The 26115-nt window shown below is 36.9% G+C and overlaps 1 protein-coding gene across 5 annotated transcripts in view; it reads left to right on the top strand.

Annotated features, from left to right (window-relative positions):
* Window positions 1-26115, top strand: part of CDKL5 (cyclin dependent kinase like 5) — a 141253-nt gene that overhangs the window by 72289 nt on the left and 42849 nt on the right. For all 5 annotated transcript variants that reach the window (XM_005484328.4, XM_014265200.3, XM_074534652.1 and 2 more), the window contains 5 exons: window positions 11891-11936; window positions 14936-15072; window positions 18030-18150; window positions 19271-19330; window positions 24691-24781. In XM_005484328.4, coding sequence (XP_005484385.2) covers window positions 11891-11936; window positions 14936-15072; window positions 18030-18150; window positions 19271-19330; window positions 24691-24781 — 455 coding nt within the window. The remainder of the gene's footprint in view (window positions 1-11890; window positions 11937-14935; window positions 15073-18029; window positions 18151-19270; window positions 19331-24690; window positions 24782-26115) is intronic.

Here is a 26115-nt window from a genome sequence, read left to right as displayed (position 1 = left end):
TACAAGTACAATCCAATGAACTGTGATGATCTTAATGTAGCAATGCAACTCAAAGAATAATGATCCAGAGAAAGTAGTACCCCTGAGGTTACTAGTCTTGATAAGATTTGGAAATGTACCTTAAAAACATGTGCATGCATTTAAGTTTGTGCATGCAAAAATAAAATATACAGACAGAAGGGCTGCAAAGTTAAGTAACTTGGGTGGAATTAATCTCACCTACTGTTTCAGTGCTTAGGTCTTGCATAACCAATCTCCCTCGTTTATATAAGTTGAGAGAGTCCAAAATCCGAAAAGCAGCTCTTACCATCTGGAAATTATTAAAACCAGTAACCTTCTGGCCAGATCTTCTCTCCCTCCCTGCTTTTACGGACTGTGGGGAAAGCCATGAGAATTCACATGGAATATCTAACTCTTAGCTGCTAAAGCGAAATGAGATAGGCTCTACCTTAGGAAATATCTGGCCTTTTATGTATATTCATTGAGTCTTTTAAAACACAGAATATAATTGTTCTCAGTTTAATTTAGCCTTGGAGGTTGCTGTTTCTATTTTAGGCCTGGAGAAGGGCTTCAGTTTCTTTTGCATACACCAGTATTTCTAATGAAAGAATGCTGCCTTTTCCCCTCAAATGCTGCCTTGCTTATATATACTGTGATAAACTTGCTTTTTTTTCCCCCCATAATTTTCTAGACTTCTCAAATACAAAATTCATCATGGAACACCATATGGATACCCACGCAGTTGTCACACAGCTGTCAGCTTCGAGTATTTGAGATGGCATAGCTAGTAACCTGTTGCCTTCATCCCCCATGCATACCAGAACACTGTGGAATGAGACTCATCTGTGCTTTTAGTGGGTTTGCAGCTATTTCTGAATTCTCACTGTTCCTCTGCTTTCAGTTAAATTGGGTTCCACTAAAATTTTAATGTTCACAGATTCATTTATTTGTTATGCTGCTTTTAGCACTAACTTCTCAGTCGAGGTGCCTTACCCCAGTTCTCTTTTCCAATCTGTTCTCAGGCTGCATTTATCTGCCTTCTTTTCCCAGTTTCTCTAGCCCGTGTATTCCTTGGGCCTTAGCTCTTCACTCTGCACTATTTTATCCTCTCTCCCCACAGAGTGTTTCCAGTGTTTGTGATAATAAACGTGGTGAGATCACGACAGTTTTCCTTCCCCTTTTTCCAAGAAGTATTTGTTTGTCATGCTTGGGCAAACTTTCACAGTGAACTTAAATTCTGTGTGGTTATCCTTTTTTATTTCCTCCTGGCTCAAAAGTACATGTGTTGTGTGTAAGATGTAAAAGGGCAGCATATTGGTCTTACTGGTAGAGGCAGATTTTGCTAGAAGAGCTTTTTTTAGTCTTTCCAGAATTTCTGTGATATTTAGATTTTTTTCCTCCATCTTGAAATATAAGCGAAGACATACTGATCTGGCCACAACTGTTCAGATGCTGAAGAAACTGTCTGAAATAAGTCCACAAACTCTCTTTCTTGATTTAGCTCCCAAGTTGAAATTTCATCTGCAGAAAATGCTATTTTTATGAAAACCTAGCTGCCATTTCTTCTTCATCTGTTAGTAGTAGCAGAAATCTTCCTGCAGATTCCTTTATTTCCACATGTATGGTTGGCTTCTCAAGTTAGCTAAATTATCATGCATCTTGTGTAGAGGCAGCCCTCCTGTTCCTCTGACCTCTGCAGCAGTGATCAGGGGGTGTTTGAGTTACGAATTTTGCCTGCTGTCTTTCTTTTAGCAGTTTAGAATAAATTTTAATCTTAATGCTGTGCTATGAAGAAGAGAAAATCTCTAAAAGGAATGCACTTTTAGATGCTGCGCAGAGAAAACCTACAGTTTTCTTAGAAGGCCAGAATTTCTCTCTTATTTTCCAGAGAGTGCACTGTCTATATAATCCCAGACAAGAAAATCCTTTTTTTTCTTTGCCAACCTGAATGTAGAAACTTTGAGAAGAAATCAGGGTCTCCACTTAATTACCCATCAATATACAGATTGGAAAAAAACTTCTAAAATTTAATTTGCTTTGGTATGAGTGTAATGTCAACAAAAATATTTCTTGATGAAAGAGACCTTGAGAGCAAAAAGATGTCTTGTAAATGCCACAAAATCATTACAGGCAGAGGGGGGTATTGTTTTCTTTCTGTAATACTGTTGTCTAATGTGAACTGAAGCTTGAAAATACAAGTGGCATGTCCTGTTCAAATTTATCATTCCCTGGAGAACAACACAAAAAATATTCTCATTAAAGATCTGGAATAAGTGAAAGGGAATGACAGATTCGTAGGGTTAATGCAGACATCTATTAAATGTTCCATAGCCAAACTTAACAATGAGCTGACACCAAAATACCAGCAGTGATGGTTACATTAGGTAACACCTTTTACGTACCAAATTGCATGATGAAGACAGGGCTACAGTGTTACATTAATTCGGGGGCCCAAAATGTGAAGAGGAAAAATTTTCAGTTTAAAACTTGATTTTATTTTACTTTTAATTTGAGGCACTAAACATAAAAGTTGAATTCTAGACAGGAAGACCATTCTAGCTTAGGCTGTTACCCAAGTGTGGAGTGCTTACCATTACTAACTAATTAATGTGTTAACACCAAAAATGGCCTCTACCTTGGCTCTTGCTTTTGCTCCAGAACAGATCTGGAATGGCTGCTTGGTATCTGAATAGGCAATTGCCACCTCTGGTTCCTTAAGGCCTGCTGCAGAATACAGAGGAGTTGTTGCTGCCATGTGCACTTGGGAGGTGTTAAAGTTAGGGCAAACCTTGTCTCTCCTTGTGCAGCATGGAAATGACAGTAGCTGCTGCTATGTTTAGGTGTTTTTCTTTCAGCACTGAGAGCCAATTTTTTTCTAAGATAGTGCTAAGCTGAGTTATCCAAGTTGCAGAAATCCTGTTGTAGCTTGCACACTAAAACAAAAATTTAGTTGGTATATAAGAATTGTTAACATAGAATTAATAGTGGTACTTTATGATGGATGGATGGATAAGTACAGACATTTCAGAAAAGATGAGCTAAAAAGAAAGGGGAATGAAGTTTCCCTTTGTGGGAAAGAGTGTCTCAGATGTATGGTGGTATTTTCTGGGATGGTGTGATGGCCCACTCTTAAGGGAAAAGAAGGGAAAAGTGGGTCATAGCAGATGGATGATAGTGTGGTTGAGACCCTGTGGTTCAGAGTTAGAGGTAAGACCAGAAACTGTGGCATTATTTTGGGTCTTTGCTGTAGACCACCTGATCAAAGTGAAAAAATGGGCAAAGCATTTTTTATGCAGCTGATGATGTTTCTGAAACACTTGTTTTTCACGGGGGGGGGGAAATTCTGACCTTGTTTTCAGGGGAGACTTTAACTTCCCTGGCATTTCCTGGACAGGTAGTGTGGTGGGATGTAAGCAATCCCAGAGATTTCTGGAGGCATCAGGGAAATTTCTTGATGCAGTGATGGAAGGATCAGTCAGATTATTAGAATAATTGGCTGCAGTGTTTACATAATAGTGGAGCTTCATACCATGAGAACATTGAAGGGAAAATGTTAGAAAGTACAGACCTTGAATAGAGAGTATTCAAAAAACTGATAGGTGGAGATTTCAAGAGAGGCAGCTCTAAAAGGCCTCTCTGACAATCCCATGTGGGTGTTGTAGATACCTCAGCAATCTTAAATGCTTCTAGATGCCCATGTTTAGGCTACTGAAGTGTGTCTGGAGTGACTGATCAATGTAGAGCTCTTAGAAGTTTGAACACACAACTCACATACAGGGATCTGAATATGGATGTCTTAATCCAAAACTGAATTTCATCTGAAGAGTTTCAGCCTCAGGAACCTGCTTGACAAGTTTGCCTTTGGTTCACAGTAGGTCTTGTTTTACAGTTTAAAGAAAATGCCTCTTAGATTGTGGATTAGAAAAAAGACAAGCCCTAAAAATTTAAAATGAGAAAGTACCAGATAAAAACTGAATTGTATCCTCTGCAGAAATAAACATTTCAAAACTAAAGCTTGAGATGTCATAAACTTGAGAATTTCAGCCAATCATGCTGAAACTATTTTGACTCTGAGACTTAGGATAACAACACTGAGGACTTTGGCAATGCTCTATTTTTTTAATAACCAACCAACCAACCAAAGTAACTATTTTCTAATAAATTCTACCTACTCTTGATTTACAAGGTGCCCAGGAAAGGAACATTGCATTATAATAACAAAAAAAAATTAGGAAATACAATATAATTAGAAATGTCTTGTTGACCTCTGAATCTGGGGAGTCAGTGATATCTTGAAGGAAGTACAGTTTGCCTTACTGCATTTTCTGCTTTGTTATCACTTGCATTACAAGTGTTGAGATTATGCTATAAAAAGTAATTAAATAATGCTGGTATCTGTCAATGCAGTATTATGCTGTTTATAAATAGCTTTCATTTTCACAATTTCCAGTGTTAACAGACCAAAAAAAAACCCCCGAACAAATAGAACTGGAAGAAGACTGAGGTTTGAAACTGAAATTACTATTACTGACATTTCTGCATTGGAAGAATTTTATAGACATGTACTCAATTTTGTTTCTGCTTTACATCCATGGTTTGGATTAAACAATACTGTCAAATTGTAAAATTATATGGATTAGTGCTACAACAGAATGAAATGAAACACAGATTATTTTTAATATTGCTAAAATATTACTAGTTTGTCGTGAAAAGCTAGAATAGCTACATTTATAGTGTTTAAAGCTGTTTTTTATTCCAGATTCTTTTCATTACATTATTGTGCACATTCTTTGGAGATGCATATTTACTTTCTTGCTTGGAGAAAATTGTGAATGAATATGAAAAATCTGCTTGGGAAAATGGAAGTTCTGATGCTAACCACTATCATCAGCCCAATAGCTGGTAGAAAATACTGAATGGGTTCACTTCCTTTCAAGTGTTCTTTTCAGGGTAGTATGTACACCCTAAATTAGTGAACTGCAAGTTCTTGAAGAATGTAAAATGCTTTGTAGTGACTCCTTAAGATTCAGGTGTGCCTCTTCACATCTGCTCAAAGCAGAATCAGCTCCAGCACGTTGCTCCAGATCTCATCCTGGTGGATTTTGAATGCCTTGAATGCTGTTCAGAATATCCCTACAAATGGGGACATTCAAAACCAGCAGAAGTGCCTTCCAGCCCCAGCTGTGTGTGCTGTGAGCCTGTAAATTCCTGCAGTCTGGAGAGCCCCTGGCAGCAGCACCATTGTCACCTGAGCCTGGCACAGCTGCTGGAGCCCCACTCTGGGAGTCCATGGACACAGATGGGCCACTCCCTTGGCTTGTGGATTCATCTGATAATTGGATGAGAAAAGCCTGCTGTTTATGACTCCCTTATACTACACTTGGCCTAAAATAAATAAATAAGGTTGGTAATGGAAGCATTTGCTTGTGACATTGAACAAACAGTAAAGTTGCAAGTTTTTCTGAAGGACATAGGTAAAGAAATCAGAGAAACTGTTTCCATCTGCATGATTTTTTTCTTTAAGTCTCTTTCCATCATTACCTGCACTTACTGGTAATTTCCTGTCAAACTTGTAGGTTTGCTCAAGGTTCTGGCCTTTTCTTGTGCTTCTTTCCCCAGTGGAATAGCTGAGGTTATATGGCTGTTCCCCTGGAAAATCTTTTAGAGTGGTTTAAGCTTTCCCTAGTCCCCTTGTTCTTCCTGAGGAGACAGTATGACCATCTTCCCTAAAGTAGCACATCAAATATAGAACTCTTTGTTCCATTAGGAGTCTTCCCCTGCACTTAGATGGTTAGTAAATAACATTCTGCTTTCAAGAGATAAAAAATTGATTTGTGGTGATTCACTCTAGGTGCTTCTTCTCAAGTAAACTCTAACATATATGTGTTGGAAAATTCTAAGCAATTTTCCAGTAAATAAAGGCATTGTGATAACTCAGACATACTGTTCTGTCATTATTTGTGAAAGACTCTGTCTCTTTCTAAAAATAAATAGGACTTTTAGATTAGAAAGTAATTTCCTGAAAGTTCTCCTATGCTAAGAGTTATATTGCTTAGATAAACCAAGTGTGAGGGTTTTAGCTGATAAACAGAAGAATTGCAATTTTCTCAAGGGAGGAACAGAAGGCTGAAACAGTGAAGCATCTCTTGAGGGAAGTTCTCTTAAGTTTTTTATGTGTAGAAGACACAGTATGCTGTGACCTCTTGCGCATCTTTCTCTCTAGAGAATATTTTAATGTACTCCACTAGATTTTGGAAGTAATTGCCAGCAAAAGTGTTGAGACAGCAGGAAGGTGGTGGTGGTGTAAGACAGAATGGAGATGGAGTCAGGACAGTGTCTGGGCACTGACTTAAGGACCTGGCATAATTGCAGGTAATGATGCCTGTGAGCTCTCAGAACATTCATTTCCTGGCATAGGTTAAAAAACTTTTGTAATTACAAATGTCACATTTATGATACATTGATCTGACTAAAATGCTAATATTTTGTTCCTGTTTTGAGAGTAAATTTGAAAAAAAATATTTGGTTGTTTGTTTTTTATTTTAAGTTTGATTTTAAGCAACTGATGAAAAATACTTGACCATCTTGTAGTGGTTTTCTGGGCTTTTGTTGCCTTGTGGCTGACTGCTTAATGTTCTGGGATTTTGCAAAATCAAGATTATTGAAAAATCTGTTCTAAATACTTTAATGTTGTAGAACATATTATGCAATGTTTCTGCAAGTCAGAGTAAAATTGAACTACTTTGTTCTGAAAAGACATTAGCCATTGGATATGTTTGGCTGAATTTTGTTGATTTTTTTTTTTTTTTAAATGTGTGTTGTGGCAAACTAAATTGTACACATGTGATAATTGATCAGTGAGGATCAAACCAGATTATTGCTCACTTCTAAATAATTTTTCTGACATGTGAATGCTCTCTGTGAGTAGAGAATACAATTGATTTAACTTTTTATATCAGAAGTTGAGTTTGGGCTTAAACAGCCTCACACTTGTACTGATAGAAATGATGAGCCAACCACAGAACTTGCCATGTCATATTTTATTGTTTCACTTAATACATCAGCATAAAATCCTGATGTGATGTACTAAATAGGGCTGGAGCAGCACCACCTGAGTAAAGGCAGCAATATGCAGCTTGTGCATGGGATGTGCTCAGCATTGACTGCTGCTATCTCTGCTCACATTTGTTGATATTTAAAAAAAATCCATGCTTGAGAAATTCTTGTACTCATACAGGGTGAGGCAGTAAAATTAGAAGTGAACAATGTAACGTTCAGAAGGTCAGTCTTACCTGTTTTTCAAAAATCTTGTTGTGTACCTTTGCTGTGTGTCAGCTTTTCCATGATTTGCAGAAGGAAAAGGAAGAAAAGTCTTAACAGAAACTTTGAAATAAAATAGGGACAAACATTTAAAGAGATTTCTTTTTGTAACATGACATTTTCAAGAATAGGATATGCTTTCTCTTTCCAGACAATAATGGTTGTAGTTCTAAGATCTTGTTTATGCTAAGCAGCATCTTTTTCCTTGAGCACTCCCACCAAGGATCTTTCAAGAAAACAACAGAGATACGTTACTCTGCTGTTCTGACACTTCTGTCTTGTGCTGTATATAATTACAAATAATAAAAGGGATTTCTGTCATACAAATTTTGTAGAGACAGTGGAAAAATAGGGGACCTCTGTCCTTTAAATGAAATACAATTAAATAGTTTTAAATTAGGAGCTCTCCTAGTTTGCTAGTGATGACAGGAAACAGCAGCTATGACAATCTTGTAAGGAACCCTCAGAGAAAACCTTGTGGGTGGCAAGGAGCACAGCAGTGGAAATCCCATAGCCATGCTCCCCTCTGTGGTTAAAGGGGCAGAGAGGGGCTTGTCCTTTCTCCAGAGGCAATTCCTACACGTATTTTGAGGTATGGGAAAGGACTGAGCTCTAATATGAAGTGATTGCTCCCTCCAGGGCTGGAGGTACACTTTTCCTATAAGCAGGTATCTCCTTCCTCCTCTCTATCACTATATTTATATGTGAAGGAAATTGACAGAAATTTTTGTCTTAGCCTCATTAAAAGACATTTGCAGGTTTTTACATGAAGAGACATATTTTGCCCCATTTTAGACACATGTAATCATGTAGTCTGAATAACCAGTTCTGTACATCCTTAACTTTTACACAAAGTCTTTTCTGTAATATCAATGTCTTGTAGTATGTTTCATTTTAAAACTGTTCTTCCTGTAGTTTTGTAACACAGCATGTTTATAATATACATGCACAATAATCAGAGGTAGTGCCAGTGTTAAGAGAGATTTCACTTCTGTGTTTGCAAATTTGCCGTTGTTGTAAACTCAAATGTTGAGGCCATATTTTTTTTTTTATTAGAACATGGTAATGAGGTGCTTAGTAATAGATGTAGCTGAGTGAAGCAAAATTACTAAGCTAAGCAAACTCAAATTTTCCTGCTTCATGACATAAGCTGGTAGTAGTACGTAGTAGAGACCAGAAAGGATTATATGAGTTTTTTCTTTCTTTAGCATTCATTGAAATCAAACTTGGAATCAGCTAGTACCAGCTGATCTACCTAGGTAATACATTGAATTGTCAATGACAATTTTCATGCAAGGAGTTGGATACTGAGCTATTGTATAAGTAGGTTTCCACAATCAAGCTGAACGTTGTTTTCAGTACTGTTGTGTTTCATAGTAAAATCTTGAAAGAACACCCCTTGAAATGCAAAAAAATGCATTTTAGTGAATGACAGTTCTATTTTGGAGAATTCCAATTTAGCCTGTTTTTGAAGAGCAGAAAACCAGATCCACAAAAGAGCTCAGATCTCCAACGTGTCTTGTAAGTAGACATTTAAGTAACAAAGTCTAAATTCAATGTGTAAAGAACCCTTCAGATTTGCCCAGAAGTCTGAATTATCACTATTGAATTTCTTGCTTCCTCTTCATTCCTCTGTTTTTCTTTGCATCCCCTGTTCTTTCCATCTTCTCAGGGCTCAGCAATGTGGTGTCTGTTTGCTTTGCACCAAGTGCATGGTTTGAAAATTTGTTTGAAACTTCAGGTTTAGCCTGTATCTGACCAGAATGTCTCTTCTAACCCAGGAAGGGTATTTTACCATATCAAATATATGCCTGCTGTATTCATCTGTATATAAAATTTATTCCATGTTTTCAATTCTCTATTAGTTTATGTTAAGGAAAATTATGTGCAATGGCTGATTGTGTTACACAATTTACATATGCTGCTGACCTGCAACATCATGCAGGGTACAGGAGACTGAGTTCTTGCTGGTACCTTCCCCCAAGGAAGGATATTCTGTTTATAGATGACAAATTTGAGACAATTTTTTTGAAATTTCCTCTTTTTATTTCTTGCATTTCTTTTTTAAAATTTGGTGGAAACCAGACATCAAGTTCAAAATTAGCAGGCGTAATGGAAATAGAGGAACATGGCATTTCAGATGGGTTATTTAATTTGAAACTAGTTTAAAATTACGAGGGGTGCCTGTTTTTTATGTCACTTTATAGAAACCATTTAGTTGTTTTAAAGCACATGAGCAAGAACTGAGAAATGTGCACTTGGCTGTAATTTTCTGTGCTGTCAGATGGAGCTCTTCTGGAGGTGTTCTGCATCACAGGGAAGTTACAGACTTTTTGTCAAGCAGGTGCAATATATTTAAAACTCTATGCATAGATTCAGCTTCACCAGTAGCACATTCCCAGAGAATGTAATTTACATAGGATGATACTCTCCAAGAAACCTAGACAAGAGTGTTCCTTGCTAAGAGGAATATAATGTTACTAGGGTGACTTAAAGCACCTATTGCCTAGTCTCATTTTGCTGCTGTTTCCCTTTGGGTTATTTAAAAATTATTTGTTGGGTTTTTTTAAAAGATATGGAAAGTATCATGTATAACTTCTTAATTTCTTATGAGACCATTAATGGTCATTTCACTGGTTTAATGAAATAATAGAAGTCACAAAGCTTTGTAAATGAAAATTTCTTAAATGTTAGATTTTTTGGAACTGTTTGGGTAACTTTTTTATCCCTGTTATTGAGGTCGTTCTGTTCTTTTTGTTCCTAGAACCACTCATGCTTTAAGTACTGTAAATAGTTGGAATCCTCCAGGATGTTTGATAGCATATCTTACCCAAGTCTTTGAAAGACCTTGACCCAAGAGCTTTTAAAACTTAATTTCCAAAGTAATCACATTCCATGTTATCAGGATATGGCAGAGAAGCCACGTGGACTAGTTTTCTTGAATGAATCAGAATTGCTGTCTGTGTGAAGATACATGTTTCAACTCCTATATTTCTTTCAGTGGACTTAGCTATTACTTTGACAATAAAAACACAGCCTTTTTGTAGCTGAAACATCTAGAAATTTTTATTTTACCTCATGTGAAATAGACGTGTAATGCTAATAGATAAATTCGGTTCATCTGCAAAGTGGTGTATGCAGGCTGTCTAAGCATAAACGTAATACAGTCAGCAAAGGCTTTTTAGGGCAATTACAATGTTCCTTGTCTGAAAAATCATTCAGTGGCTTAATTAGCCAGACCACCTATCAGTAGATACCAGAAGTCAAATAAACTAAATTTACTCACCCTCTTAATGTCCCTTCATAGTTCTAGTAACTATTACTACTCTTGCTAGAACTAGAATTAGTAAATATAACAATACTATAACTCAGTAGTAGAAATATAATTAGTAAAATCAGTCTTTCAGTTTATTTCAGACCATTCTTTCCATGTGCTTTTATTTTAATTGGGATCAGGTATTTTACAGATTCATGTGTTAGAATTATTTGAAATGAAAAATGGGGTAAATGTTTGTGTTACTCAATAACTGGTTATGCACATGTGTTCAGGTATTCTGGAATGGCTTCATTTTTATTGCTGTCCTCCAATCTGGCCTTTGTATGCTATTAATAGTGGGATATTGCTGTTTTGTTTTGTTTTTTAAACTGTGATGTTTGGTAAAGGTGTGCAAGGTAGATCTAGCTCATCAAGTACTCAGGTCTGCCTGTCTGCTCACAAGCCCTTACCCTGTGACTTTAGTGTTTCCTCCACTTTTAATGTTTCTTCCATGTCCTGCTGCTGAAGTTCAGTGACTGCATCATTATATGAACAGACCTGAACTAGGCTGCCTTTTGTCCATGTGCTAAATGCATTCCTGCTCACACAAGAGAGAATCTTAAACAGAAAAATGTATTAGTGAGTAGAGAGTGCTAGAGGAATGCAAAGGCAGGTGGACATCAGGAAGTTATCCCTTATGACTGTTCAGTAAGCATGGTTGAACACTGCCACATGCAATTACTGATGCCCATTTTGGACAGGTTTCCTTTAAGACGACAAATTTTTAAAAGGAGGCACAGAGAAGCTACTTTTCTAATACTGTATTTTGTGTGGATGTTTGAACTTTGAAGCCCAAAAACTTTTGGCAGCCAAAATCACAGGTCTGACTATAAGTCTTATACTGGCACAGTATTTTCAGTTCACCTCATAAAGATAAGCACCCATACTCATACTGTGGTTAGATGAAAGATTGCTAGAGCTTCAGAATAACTAAAAAACAAAAGTCACAGGAAAAACAATTCTGAATATTTCTGTGTTATATATTACAAGGTGTGTAAATGTGAACTTTTGGCATTTAACTCTATTGCTTTTGTCCTGGGGATCCTAATTGTGACATATCTGCTGTGTGTGGGTTTGTATTGCACTTGGCCTAATCACTGAGGTATTTCCCAGATTTTCAATTAATATTTTTGCATTGTGAAATTCCTTTTGGATGCTTCTTTTTTTCTTCCTCTCATGCTCAGGGGAAAAAAAGGCAAGAGAAAATGCACAAAAAATCTTGCTCATTTGCATTTCTTTGCTTTTATTTTGCAGGAGACACATGAAATTGTGGCTATCAAGAAATTCAAAGACAGTGAAGGTAATCTTTTCTGCTGCATGATCTTTAATGTCAATAACTAAATTGTTAATATCTATTTAGTTAAAATGACAGGTCTCATATAACAAGATATGATTTTTAAAAGATAATGATTTATTAACTCTGTAAATATTCAAGGCACTTAATCTTTCATACCTTCCTAGGGACTGCATTATACACTTTAATTAGATAACTGCATTTGATGCATCTGTCCTAATATGGATGAGACTGTGGTGTTGTACATGGTAGTAAGATGCACCATTTGGAGATTGGATGTGACCTGAAAATGTGAAAAGTCCTCTTGTAATAGTGACTTGCAGAGTCCTTAGGCTTTATCACCCTTCATCTGTGAGAGGGGTTCTAAATGTCAGGGCAACTTGAAGTTGCAAATGGAGGAGACTGAAAGAAGTTGTTGGGAAGTTCAGTCACAGGAAGATGAATCTGGGAGCTCTCAGGGATCCATGGAGGGAGCTGGGTATGAGGCAGCAGCTCTGTTCTCACTTCAGTGGGCTTCAGTCTCCTCAGGAACTTGCTCTTTGCCCCTTCACTGCAGACCCTGAGTACTCTGCAGCATTGCTGAGTTTGCTGAGAGGGAGGGAGAGCCAATTTCTGCAAGGATTAGTGTTGCTGGCAAAGAGGGAAGGCAGGACACACAGAAATTACTCTGAGTGCTCCACACACACATTCCTCACCCAACAGTAACAAACCCAAAGGACTGTACAAGACAAGGCTGGTTCTCTGACCCACACTTGGGATCAGGGAATCACCATATCCATATCCATAGGCAGCACTGGCAATCAGCCATGAGAGCAGCTGTGTGCCTTGTGTGCATCAAAAGTCAGCCCTGAGCCCCAGAGACCTGCACAAACAGAAGTGTGAGGTGTGAGAGGATGATCCTGGTGTGAAGTGATGCTGCTGTGGTTTGCTGTGTACTAAGGCTTCAGCCAAAAATTAGCAATGGTGTTTAAAGAAACAGCAGACACTTTATTTTAGGAAACTTTCTGGTTTTGCCATCTTGCAGGATTGCTGGTGGCCACGAAGGTAGTGCTGGTTACAAGGGCTATATTTTTCAGTCAGACACAGCAAAGTCTGATTTGCATCTTGTTTTGCACAGTGCAATCTCTGCTTGGCAGGTCATTTTCCCAGACACTTGAAGAGTGTATTTGATAAATGTTTTAGCTCTGCTGTTCAGAAATCTGTTTTAAATCCCTGTCAAGAATGTAAAAGATAGTTTAACTGTGGTGACCCTCTTTACCAGGTCACAAGAGTATCTCTGAATTGCTTTTTGGAATTGCTGTGGCTATTCAGTACAGATCCTAGGAGGTAAATCTCAGTATTAAGCCCTAAACAGGATTATTGTATTAGCTTGTCTACCAAAAAATGAAAACAAAAAATACAGCATTGCCATTAGGTCTGGCTTTCCAAGGGTATTACATAATATCAGTTTACATGACTGATGACTGCTTTTCAGATTTGTAGCTAGTTGTTTACGAGTTTCTGGAAATATGACAGAAGTTCTTTTGATGGATTTGATTCAGCCCATTTCACATCTGTCTTGTTAATATGGTAGTTCATTAGAAGTTTGAATATACTGTAATTGTTTCTATTGACATTTTTGTTTCACTGAATTTTTGCCGTTGTTTGACATATGAATACTAAATGTGCTGGAAAGTGACTGTCTTTTTTATAGATGAGATTATGCAATCAGGCTGATGCAAGCCAACATCAAGCACTCAGTTTTAAAATGAAAAGATTTAGATTGCTCTAAATTATATATTTTTTAATCAAAACATTTGTGATTATAGTATTTTGTTTTCCTTTTCCCTCCTGCTGCACTTCAATTTTTTATTTTCCCCCTCTATCTTCTGATGATGATTAGTGCATTTGCCTGACCAGTGTTATTGGCTCTCCCCTGCAAATATCTTCTGGACTTTTGCCTTGGGAAAACAATTTCTTGTTTCTTCTTCCTCTTACTGTCTTTGTGGTACACAACCTGTAAATGTGATTTAGTTTTGAATTTATTCAAAACAAGCATTTCCCATTTAGTAACTCTCTGTTGTAGATAACAGTCCTAAGTGATTCAGTATACTGTTTCTATGTGCATGAGCAAATTTACTGAATTAATGGATTTCATTTTACTAAATGAAAAATAAAACCTAATAGTCAGGTTTGCTTAACATATAATTGCTGGTATCCTTTAGAACCTATTTAGTTCAGAGCCCCTTAATGATAAGCAGTGTATGAAGCATTAGTGAAGCACTCCTCCTTTCTTGAACACCTTTCAAACAATTAAATTGTCAAATCAGTTAAATTAAAATTTAATTTAATTAATGAAGCAGGTAGATTTCTTGATTCCTTTGAATTAGATTCAGGACTTTGTTGCATCAATACTTACTCTGCTGCCTCCTGTGGCTGCTACACTGGTCTGGCATTGCTGAATTTCCTTTGACAGCCACGTGGGGAACCTACCGAACTTAAAGATCTTCAGTCTTATAATTTTTCATGGCTTTTGGAAAATAAAATTATTTCAGAATCAACTGCATTCATTTGGTATTGGTCAAAGACGAAGTTTGCATTCCCATGTTTCTGCTGAGGACAACCTTCCCAGTGGTTAATATGTGTGTTTTGTATTTGTGGGGTATAGCATGTGCACACACATGAATGTTTTTTTGAAGCATATTACTTCCCTTGATAATAAAAAAAGGTAGAAATGCAAACAGTTTGTTTCTTATGGCTTTCTCTGCCACAGAAAAGCTTTATGGTAGTGATGAGAAATCTGTGAGGGTTGTGTAATAAGCACAGTCATTATTTACCTCTCTTCCAATGCAGAAGTATGCAAACAGAGAGTCCACACTGGAAAATAATCTTTTTTTTTTTCAGTAGTGTCTAAAACCAGCGAATTTAATCAGTGGTTCAAAATGAATCTTTATAACGCTTTTTACTTGGAGGGTTTGTTTTGTTTTTTAATCAGCTTACTCTGTCACTTTTTCTTCACACTCTAGAAAATGAAGAAGTCAAAGAAACCACTTTACGAGAGCTTAAAATGCTTCGCACTTTGAAACAGGAGAACATTGTGGAGCTGAAGGAAGCCTTCAGAAGAAGAGGAAAATTATACTTAGTGTTTGAATATGTGGAAAAAGTGAGTTGAGTTTGTCGTATCCTTGCCACCATTATATTATCAGCTTACTAAAAAAGTCTTTAAAATTGCCTTTTTTAAGAAAAAAATTAAGTTATCCTAATCTCTAAAGAGAAGCAGCAGAAACTTAATTACAATATGTTGTGAGATGGCAACACTGATTACTGGTGTTCTTATGTCACGTCTTGGCATTTATTTTAAAAAATTCTTCCATTTGTAAATGCCAACATGTTAAAAATTATGCAGACTGGAATACATATGATTTGAAGAAAAATTTCCATCTGAACTCTTTAATCCAGTTTAATTGTAAAGCTGGATAACTGTCCTGTTATGTTGTGTAATGAGTCTTGACGTCTTTCAAAACAAGATCATCGACTTTTGACCTTGGAATCTCTTTCAACTTTCTCCACCCTTCCCTGTTAAAAATAGGATTTGTTTGTGTATTTCTGTAACAAGGCCACTATCAATAGTTGCTTAGAGGGATTTGGCAAAGACCACTGTCATTAACTCCAATCCTGACCTCATTTTGAAACTATTCCAAAATTTCCTTAGATTGGCCTACTACTGCCAAGCATCCTGATCTGTTTCCAGGGAGAAACAACCTAGAACAGATTGGTCTTTTGTCATTTTTGCAACCTTCCTGATGAAGGTAGACCTTCCCTCTGAATTCTAACTATTTAGCATTCTTCAGAGAAACACTTGGGTGGTATTCAGATACACAGAGTGAAAGAAAATGCAGGTTTAAATATGTCTATAGCCTTCATGAGTTACTGTTTTTTTGACTGAAATTTTCATTTAATTTCCTGCCAGTGTGGTGTTGAGGTCTAGCTGAGTGCTAGTCCTCTGCAGTCAATTTTCTCTCATCTAAAAATTTCTCACCCTAAAATGGTGTCTCTTTTACATCAAGTTGACAACTTAGTTTGTAGTATAACTTAACTACATAATGTGAGATGAGCTATATTAGCCCACAATTTGGCAGAAATCTGTTTTGGTTTCTACCAGCAGATCAGCAATTTCTAATGTGGTGGATCTTACTTGGATCTAACATTCAAAGCTTAACTTGTTTCATCCATGTTCATTGTAATTGTTCCAGACACATGAAATGTCTTTGATCATGTACCAATTTAGAACATATATTTAATTTTCTGTTGTAGTTGACTTGACTAAACTATCTGGAGAAGTGGGTTGAAAGAGCAACATAAATGAAAGATATTTAATTGATCTGATAAGGGGTATATATTAAAAAAGTGGTTAAGATCAGTAAAAACACCAGGCTGCAATATCTATCATTATTTACATCAGAATAAAAGAATTTTGTAATAAAGATAGGCACCATGTCTGGTTTGTACATAATGTCATTTCTGTATTACTGCTCACCTTTCTTTTCAGTTAAACTTTGAAATAAATAAACATTTCTTATTTTCAGGTATCTTAAGTATTGTCACCCATAGTTTCTTTGAAGACCAGGATGTTTCTGAATTCTTTGGATGAGGAAAAAGTAGAAAGAATTAAATAAAATGTGGTAGAGTAGACTAATCTTTTGTTTAACTGGTAATGAGCCCTATGTGTCCTTCAGGGCATGTTAACTCTGCAATACTGAAATCCAGATTACTTAAATTCACATTTAGTCTAATCTCCTTTGTTCATCATCCCCTTAGTTAATGTCTTCATGTAGGATTATATCTTCCTGTGTTGATGCTATTATTTTGTTTTGTATTTGTAACACTAACTTCTTGACTTACTTATCCAGATCCACAGGCTTCTGTGTGGACAAGAATCTAACTAAAATCAATGTGGTTTCTCAACAGAAAATTCCTTCCCTCAGATTTGAAGTGTGTTTGTAAGAGAACTCGTGCTCAAGCACATATGTTCCCATATTTACTCCCAAACTGCAAAACTTAGAAATGTTTTCAAATATCATCAAAATCTCTACTGTTCATTAAAACATCTTTCAAGAGAAACCTCAAAAATTTTACTTTACAGCTAAAGAAAATGTTTGTTAAAGACAAGGTAAATTTACTTTTAATGAAAAATCTACAAATGCTCAAATCCATAATTAAATGAGTTGTGCAAGGCAGTATAGCCAAAATACTCCTATTTCAGTGTTCAGTACATAAGAGTTTTTTTCCTCTCTTGAAGTGGACTGCTGCTGCCCATTATTATTTCAGAGATCAGCATACAAACTTCATTGTACTTCTAATTGTGCAAAATTAGAGACAACTGTTAACATAATGGGAATCTAAGTGTTCTTTTTCAAAGAGAAAATGTACTAGTATAAACAGTAAGTTTATTTTCTTTCCTATTTATATCCACGAAATAGTTGGCCATAGTTGCTGCAGTGCCAAGATGTCCAAGATCACTACAACTGATCTGTAGCTATAGGATACTCCCTAGGTTTCTATTTATGCCCCTGTGAGGCATTTTTATATCTGTTACTTCATTTGCAGTGAGATGCTTGTGTTGTTTTACATCCATCCATATTCAGATACAGTTGGTGGTTCATGGTGTCAAAGTGGCAGAATTAACCTAATGAAGAGAGCAGTGTGTTAAACCATTGTGGAATATTTACAAAATACTTTGATTTGCTAAACTTTTTGAATGACCACACACCTGACCTGGAATTTCTGTTCAAGCAATGTTTTGTAACTCAATGACTCTTCAAGTGTTTCAGGGAAAGGGCTTTGGTGGCAGTCTTTTAAGGACTTATGACATATTTGTTGTTCACCTTTTAGGATTATTGTCTTCCTTTTAGGATTATTGTCTTCCCAACTGTTTTCTCCAGAATGAAAACAGCTAGGAGAATACTTATGATTAAAATTCACTCCCTGAATGTTAAACTACTGGTTTTCCATAGCTGAGCTCTTTAGCTCAAATATGTTGCTTCAAGAAGGCTGAAAGCATGTTATCTTCCAGCAGCCAGAGTGTAGCTTTTTTAAATGATGTGTCTTTTAAATGTTTAGAATATGCTTGAATTGCTAGAAGAAATGCCAAATGGAGTTCCACCAGAAAAAGTGAAAAGCTACATCTACCAGCTGATTAAAGCAATTCATTGGTGCCATAAGAATGATATTGTTCATAGAGGTAAGTGTGTACTTCTCCACATGGAATAAGGCCCTTTCTAGAGGGAAACATCTTACAGCTTGAAGTAATTTGCTTTTACCATAAATATAAGTAATTGCTTTCTATCAACAGAAAAAATATGTAAATTTGGCTGAGTCTTAAATCTACTGCATGCCTCCAGATAATTTTAAAATTAAATTCATCTACATAAAAAGTTTGCTGTCCACTGTCTTTGGGAAGTGATAAGGACAGCAAGCTGTAACTGCAGGAACAGACAGTGTCTAAGAAAAAGGATTTCTTTTAAATGTTTCATGGCAATCAGTCATTTCACTTTTGAATCTGATAATAGAATATTAGAAGAAAAATAACCTAAAACTAAAGCCTTGTTTTACTTCTTGAGGCAGTTCCTCCCAGCTCCCTTGAGTTTCAGCTCTGTATATTTACTTTCTCCCTAAGCTTCAAGCACTTAGAGTACACATCTTGATGAATTACTTCATCTAGTTTTATGTACTTTGTCCTGATTCAGTAAAATTGTATTTTGCTTTGTGACTTTGCAAGAGTAACATTTTAATTAGTATTTTCAATAAGATAAAATCCTCTCATAGTGTGCTTTTTATATTTAAGACCACCATGATTCTGAAAATATTTTTAAAGTGTAATTTGAAAAATGTACCATATGTATGATAGAGGAATGAAAAAAGGGCTTAAAATTGGGCAAGACACTTTTCCTAAAGAAATTACAAGAGGTGATCAAATTATCATTATAACTGAAAATGTTGAGCACAACATACTTAATGTTTTATTGGTTAACTGGATAGTTGAATATCAGTCTTTTCTTTTATTATTTTGCAACACGAAAGATAGATATTGGTTTTCTGCCCAGGAATATCTGTAAGCACATTTTATCTTTCCATATTTTGTTGGGAAACACTTTAGAAGGCTTCAAAAGGCAGAAAATTAATTCTGCCTGTTCACAAACTGAATTGCTGGGAGCTGTTTCAGCAGTTGCTCTTGTAATGCTTCATTTATGATTGCATGAATATCTCTAAATAAGTTATAATGAAATAGTATTGTTGACAAAGTCCAAAATTGAGAGAAGTTAATAGCTTTTTTTCTCTTTCCACCCACTCTGATACTTCAGATATCAAGCCGGAGAATCTCTTAATAAGCCACAATGATGTTCTGAAGTTGTGTGACTTTGGTAAGTTTGGAAGATACCTGTTACTTACCCTTTTAAAGAAAATCTATTGCCGTGCAGTTTTGCCTTATTTTGTAAGAGTTCTGCAGTATGTACTGTTTAAAAGTCTTCTAGCAGTCAAAATTGATTACTGCTTCAAGTTTGGGCTAGTATTTTAATTTGAAAGAATTCTGGTCTTAATTTGCATACCCTGTGAAATACCTGTGTTAACGTCTATAGAAACACTGCATTTCTCCCTTCCTGTATTAGCCAAGGTTTCTGCTTTTGGTGTTGCTGAGGCTCAGCTGAGAGGAGCACAGATGATGAGCTCATCAGGAGGCTGGCAAAACTATAGGTTTATCTGGCCTGTGTATTAAAAAGAAGATAATTATTACTTGTTTAGTAAGGACACAGTACACTTGTACTTTCCATGTGTTTTTTGAACTATTGGCTTTTGTGGAATGTTATGTGTGTAGTTATAGATTTTTTTGTTACCTTAACTAAGGAATCACATGTCCAGCTGTGATTAATGACAGAATGACTGGAGGTCAGAGTCAGAGCTGTACATGTTGGGTTAACTTTGATGTTTTCTGACCTACCAATGTCTGTTTAATGTCAGCTGTAAGGCTTTGAAGAATCATCCCCCAAGTACAAAGTGAACTTTGCCCACGTGAGTAATCCAAGAAGACAACAGGGCAGAATGTTCCAACAATCTGTATTTTTATTCTAAATGCTACATAAACACAGAATAAAATATTGTTCCCTCTGAAAAGCCTACAGTTTGGCTTGGTAAATAAAAGCCAATTCCATAGTGTTTCCTCAAGGGCACTTTTCAGTAAGAATAGTTTAAAAGCTGTCATTTCAAACCTCTGCAATTTTGAATGAAAAGAAGAGCCACTAACAAAATAAATGAAAATAATTCTTAAGGAAGACAAGAAAGGTGTTTGTCATTTGCAGTGCTGCTTATTTCTTTTAATCCTAAAGGCATTTTTGCTTAAACACTCAGAAACAATAACCATTCTAGGAAAAACCTTAGAATATTTATATAAGTCCATGTAAGTTCTTTGCATTCAGTGCCATTTATTCTGCAGTGTAAGGTACTGCACAGCTGTGACAGAACATCAGGATACTCCTGTGTGGTGCTCTTGGTGCCTTTGCCTTTCTGGCACCCACAGGCCTCCTGTGTGCACGGCTGTGGTTGCCCTCCCTCCCTTACACTGATTATCAGGGTGTCACCCCTGTCAAGCAAGCCCCTCTGAGGGACCAACCCATGCCCTGTGCAGGGCTGAACAAGCAGCACAGGCTGTGCCCTGCACAGTGCACACCCAGTCTGGGCTAACCTCAGCACAGTGGGAGTAAGGAGCATGAGTGGGTCTTTGTGGGAGCTGTGCACCCCACACCCTCCCTCCCTCCCTCCTTTTTTTGGGTGAGGGATGGCCCTGCTTGTAGATAATGCCATTAGAGTTGTCACATGGCATCAGCTGACAGATCTCTGCATGGGAACTTGTGTCAGCATCCACTGTGCAGCAGAATTGCAGGAAAATAAAAAGCCAGACAAATGGTATGCTCCTGTTTTGGACGTCAGTTTTTGCACAGATAGAGGTGGTGTGATTTCTGCCAGCAGTGCTGCTCTCTGTGGTCTGTTAGCTTTCTGTGTGCTCCAGCCACATTCTCTTTCTGCTGCTGGAAAAGATGTGCAGTCACAGTGTACTCAGAGTGATCAGCATAATATCAAGGCAGGCAAACTGTTACAGGTATTTCTGTGGTTCTCAATGTGCATGTGGGTTAGTTTTAATTTTAATTGGCCTTTCAGGTTTAGTTGAATGCAAAATTCTGAGGAACTCTTGTAAGATGGAATCAGTTTTAATTTATAGTGTTATTACTAATTGACATGATTGCTAGTAGGTTAAGCTATTACTGTAAAGTACTTGTCAGAATGGTGTTAACCACAAGTGTTTCCTGAACGTGCAGAGATTAGGATATAAGGATTTGCCTTGTAGCACGTTATGATATCCTGTCTGACTAGCTTGCTTGATTCTGTTTTGGAACACGGGTACAATGTCACGTTCCTCATGTGATTACAAATACAAAGAAAATGGATCCCTTTGCGATAGCCCAGTGGACAAAACCAGTTTGAACAGAAAAGATCATAAATTTTTAATGAGATAATTCTTCATAATCCTTGTGCCATGTGTTCTGTACATACCGTGCTAAATAAAATTGAGATTGGTTGTTGTGTTTGCCTGGACACATGTTGTGTGGGTGTCATTTCTGCCAATAGAAGTGGAAAAAGAGAACAGTACAAAGTGCTGATTACAGGAGATACATCTGACTGTTGGAAATAATTCAGTTTTCTGACTAGTGTGTTTTGCTTTTTCAACACCAGGCCTTCAAAATTGCTTGTTTTAGCAACCTCTTAATTTCTCTGTGGTGTGTAAGCATAGAAATCATGAAACAAGGGACTGGAAAAGACCTCAAGAAATCCTCTAGTTTTTCCACCTACTCAAAGAAAGGATTAAGAATGTCTGTGTCATTCTTGACAGGTGTTTGCTTAGTATATTCTTAAAATTCTGAATAATAGAGGTTCCCTAGTGTTCCTAGGCATCTATTAAAGTACTTAGATGTCATTAAGATTAGAATGCTTTACCTTGTATCTAACTTCAATGTACCTTGTTACTCTGTAAGAAAGTGACAACCTCCTCCTTTTTTTTCTTACACCTTTTTCCTTGACATCTCTCCTACCATGTTCTGAGTTGTTTAAAGTCCTTTCCTGAAATTTCTGATCTTGCTTTTTTCTTTCTGCAGCATGATGCCTTTGCAAATGCTATTGATTTCGTAGTTACTCTCACCCAAATCTCCTATCTTCATCTTCTAATCTGTTCCTGCTTGCTGTTTAGAGTTGATCTAATCTCCCTAGCTTCCTTCTCTTACTTCTATATTCCTGATACTTCAGCACAAGTTGGAAGATGGAAAAATAAGCAAACTCCATCATAACCAGAAATAATTGTTCCCATAGAAAGATGTGTTTTCCTGAACTGTTAGTTATGTCCTTCATCTCTCTGCATGGTGTCATGGGGTCAGAGCAAATTTAATCTGTAAAAGGCATCACCCAGCAGTAAGGAGGTGACACTGAAGCTCACGATGATCACTTTGCTTTCTGTCTTGCCACATCAAATCCATCATGCTGCTCCTGACCTATAAAGTTAGGGGTTGATTTTTCAGGCTACATTAGCTGTTTGTGGACATAATAGCTCCTGTCTGTGACCAAGTTCAGATGGACTGGCCTGGAAGGAGGAGGATGAAACTTTCACCTGCTGATTGTTCTGATGCACAGGAGCTCATGTGCTACCAGATTCATGTGTTACATCAACACATATATTTATTTCTAATATGTGACAACTTTTTTCCTTTCTTCCCCTCCCCCTTTCAGCCTGGGTTTCCCACATTTTGACTGTCCTACTTCTTCGGTGTAGCTCCTGATTATCTTCCTTCTGTTCTTTGAACACATGAATGAAAGATTTTCCACTGCCAAGTTTAATCAGATAGCTTGTAATTTGAAACAGAAATGGGGCTGCCTATGCATTTCTAAATATAGTAATATTTCAAAATTCAATCAATCCCCATGTTAGAAGTTAAAAAAATCCATTTCACCTTTTCTGCAGCAGCACCAGTTATGTTCATTGGACTTTATGGGAACAGATATGAATTCTTATGTCTGAATAGCTTTGAAATATCTATTCCTCATCATACTCACCCCATCTTTTAGTTTACTAACACTTGAAGTGAGAGGTATCTTGCAAAAAGTAACAGCTGTAACCTATGTCATTAACAAATTTAAAATTGTTTTCTATGGTCACTAGTCTAATAATAATAATCTGCATCCAAATTTTTACTTCATCTTGTAGTAAATTAGTATTCCACAGGGGTGAGTGGAATTGGGCTTCTTCATGCTCAGCTTTGCACTTTCAGAATACTAAAAGCAATTTTAAAACTTTTTAAATTACAACCTTACAGAACATAGTTGAATGGAAAAGGCAATTTTGGCAGCTTCTGCAGAGGAACTCAGATATAAAGAAAAACATGTATTGCATTTAAGTAGCACTTACTGAGTCAGTAAATAAAGTTATGCCTTATTCTTCTGCACCACTTTGGAATTTTTACTATTTCTTCATTGATCATGCAATAATGGAAAGATTTACAGTGATTTCACTGAAGGGAATTTTGAACTGTGTTTTACTGCCACATCCCAATAAGAAAGCATCTTGGAAATGCTGCTTCTGCATTTCAGTCCCAAAAGTTTGTCTCATTTTGAGCTTTAGTGAGGAGCTGACACATGTGGAGCCTTGCTGCTGAGATCTGTCTGTCTGTCTTCTGTCTCACCTAATTGTTAATAATTTATTTGAAAACAGTAAGACTTGATACTTTTTGAAAATTGTGCCAATATCTGTCCTGGAGTACTTCTACATTAAAAATTCAGTAACATTATTGTGGTGCTTGGCAGACTTTTAATGAATGGAGAAGAATGAAAATAAAACTTCAAATTATTCCTACAAATGGATTTTCCAGACACTTGTCTGTCAGCCAGTGGTCATAATTGTACACCTTAGGACAGTAGGGAAGTTTCGGTACAGTTGCAAATAAGTATATGTTTTAATTTTTTTTTAATTCTTAACACAATTATGTAGATAAAGATGTTAATTTGGACATTCTTTCTGATCCTAATTCATGAAGGATCTTGTTGTGAATGTGGTACTAAAGCAGTTGGGAAGCCAAAACATGTGGAGTGAGCCAAGTGCAGATATAAACAGTATTGCTGTTTTTCCTAGACTCCTGCATTTGCAGTTTTGAGGAGATGACCATTTTCCTTGCCAAGCCCAGGAGGGAATGTCCTTAGATGAGAATAATATGTCCTTTTTTGACCAGTTTAAAAAATCAAAGACAGTAGTAGTTAGGATCAATGACCAGAAGAGTCTAGTACACATGCATGTGTAATGTTTCTGAATTTATGAATCTTCTTCTGCAAACAGCACCTCAGTGAAATTTAGTGTAATATTTCAATAGCTGACATGGCATACTGACAGTTAACTTTTATCAGTCTGTTTTGATTACATAATAACATGCAGAGTAATGGCAAAACCCCACTGACTTGTGAGATAGCACACAAGTAAGGGAGTCAATAAAGCAGACATGCTGACTTTCACTGTTGTATCAATAAAAGCTTGCATTTCAGTAGACAAGCAGTTGTTGGAGACATCATTCTGCAGAAGGGGTTGTAAACAATTTGCTTCTATATAAATAACACGACCTCTTCCTGCCAAAATCAGTTGTGATACAGGTATTGTTTTTAAAATGGGATACAATCTTTCTCACTGTTTCTCTGACAGGCTTTGCTCGGAATCTCTCTGAAGGAAGCAATGCTAACTATACAGAATATGTGGCTACCAGATGGTACCGCTCACCTGAACTCCTGCTTGGGTAAGAACACTTTGAGAACTGCCATAATAAACCTCTACTGATTCTAAAAGGGTTTTCAGCACCTGTAAGCTTTGCCTGTGGAGAACTGAGTTTGATTTAAAGGCAAGGTTTCAAGAGCTTCCAGATTTTCATTAATTTTTGTTCATTTCCAGTAAGTCAGTATGAATCATCGACATATTGACCTGTCTTGAGCTGAGCAGTGTTTAACTGATCAAAATATTAAGCTGAATTATAAAAGATGTACTTTCAGCTCCTGCACCCCATCCCCAGCTCTTTCAGAAGAGGATTCCATGGTAGTGCTCTAGCGTGGAATGTTCCATCAGGCCTGTGGGAACATCACATAGCAATGGCAGGACAGCTTTCACAATGCAACATTCCTTGTTATCTTCAGCCTTTGTGTCAGAACTATATTAGGAAGAAATTTTTTTGCTCAGAGGTGGTGAGGCTCTGAACAGGCTGCCCAGAGAAGCTGTGGGTGCCCCATCCCTGGCAGTGTCAAGACCAGGCTGGATGGGGCTCTGAGCATCCTGATCTAGTGGAAGGTGTCCCTGCCCAGGTGAGGGGGATTGGAATAGAATGATCTTCAAAGGTCCCTTCCAACCTAAAGCTTTCTATGATTCTGTGCTGTGATTTTCATTTGTAGTTACTCTTTGCCAGCCCTGCTGAAGTCACTCAAAAAGGAAGGTGCTAGCTTCTTACTCGTTAGGAAGAATTTATTGAAGGATGCTGTATAAATCATTTTAATAAAGCACTGAGAAGTTAGCATTGCATTGACTGCAGAAGTATTAGTCACATGAGTAGCCAGAAGATTTAGTATTGCTCCTTTATTCATCCGTAAAATGAGCATTTTACTACCTCACAAGGTAAAACAGATTTTGAGATACTAAATGAACAAATTCATGAGACACTAATGAACAAAATCATGAGATACTAAATGAACAGATTCATGAGATACTAGATGAACAAATTCAAGGGCAAAGAAAGAGGAAAAATTGGAGATCTGTGATATGTGATCTTCCCACTACAGTCAAGTTAAACAGAGCATTAATTTAAACTATGTGAACGCACTCCTAGAATACAATTCCAATATACAGTGCATGTGTATTTATATATACATATTCTTAAAACAAGGAACTGTTAGCCACAGGATGACTCAAAACATTTCTGGTCACTCCTAAGAGTCTTTAAGCACCATGTTAAGAGCTCCTGGGAAACAAGACTTTGTTGGAACATTTGATTAACACTGAGCTAGATATTTTTTGAACAGGTGAATAATGAAGTAATAATTACTCTGTCAATAAAGTCATCTCAGTGTTCCCAGAGCTGTGCTAATC

This window comes from Zonotrichia albicollis, chromosome 2, assembly GCF_047830755.1.
Source record: "Zonotrichia albicollis isolate bZonAlb1 chromosome 2, bZonAlb1.hap1, whole genome shotgun sequence".
Classification (NCBI taxonomy): domain Eukaryota; kingdom Metazoa; phylum Chordata; class Aves; order Passeriformes; family Passerellidae; genus Zonotrichia; species Zonotrichia albicollis.
Note: the sequence above shows the minus strand (reverse complement) of the source record. Positions and strands in the feature narration are given on the sequence as shown.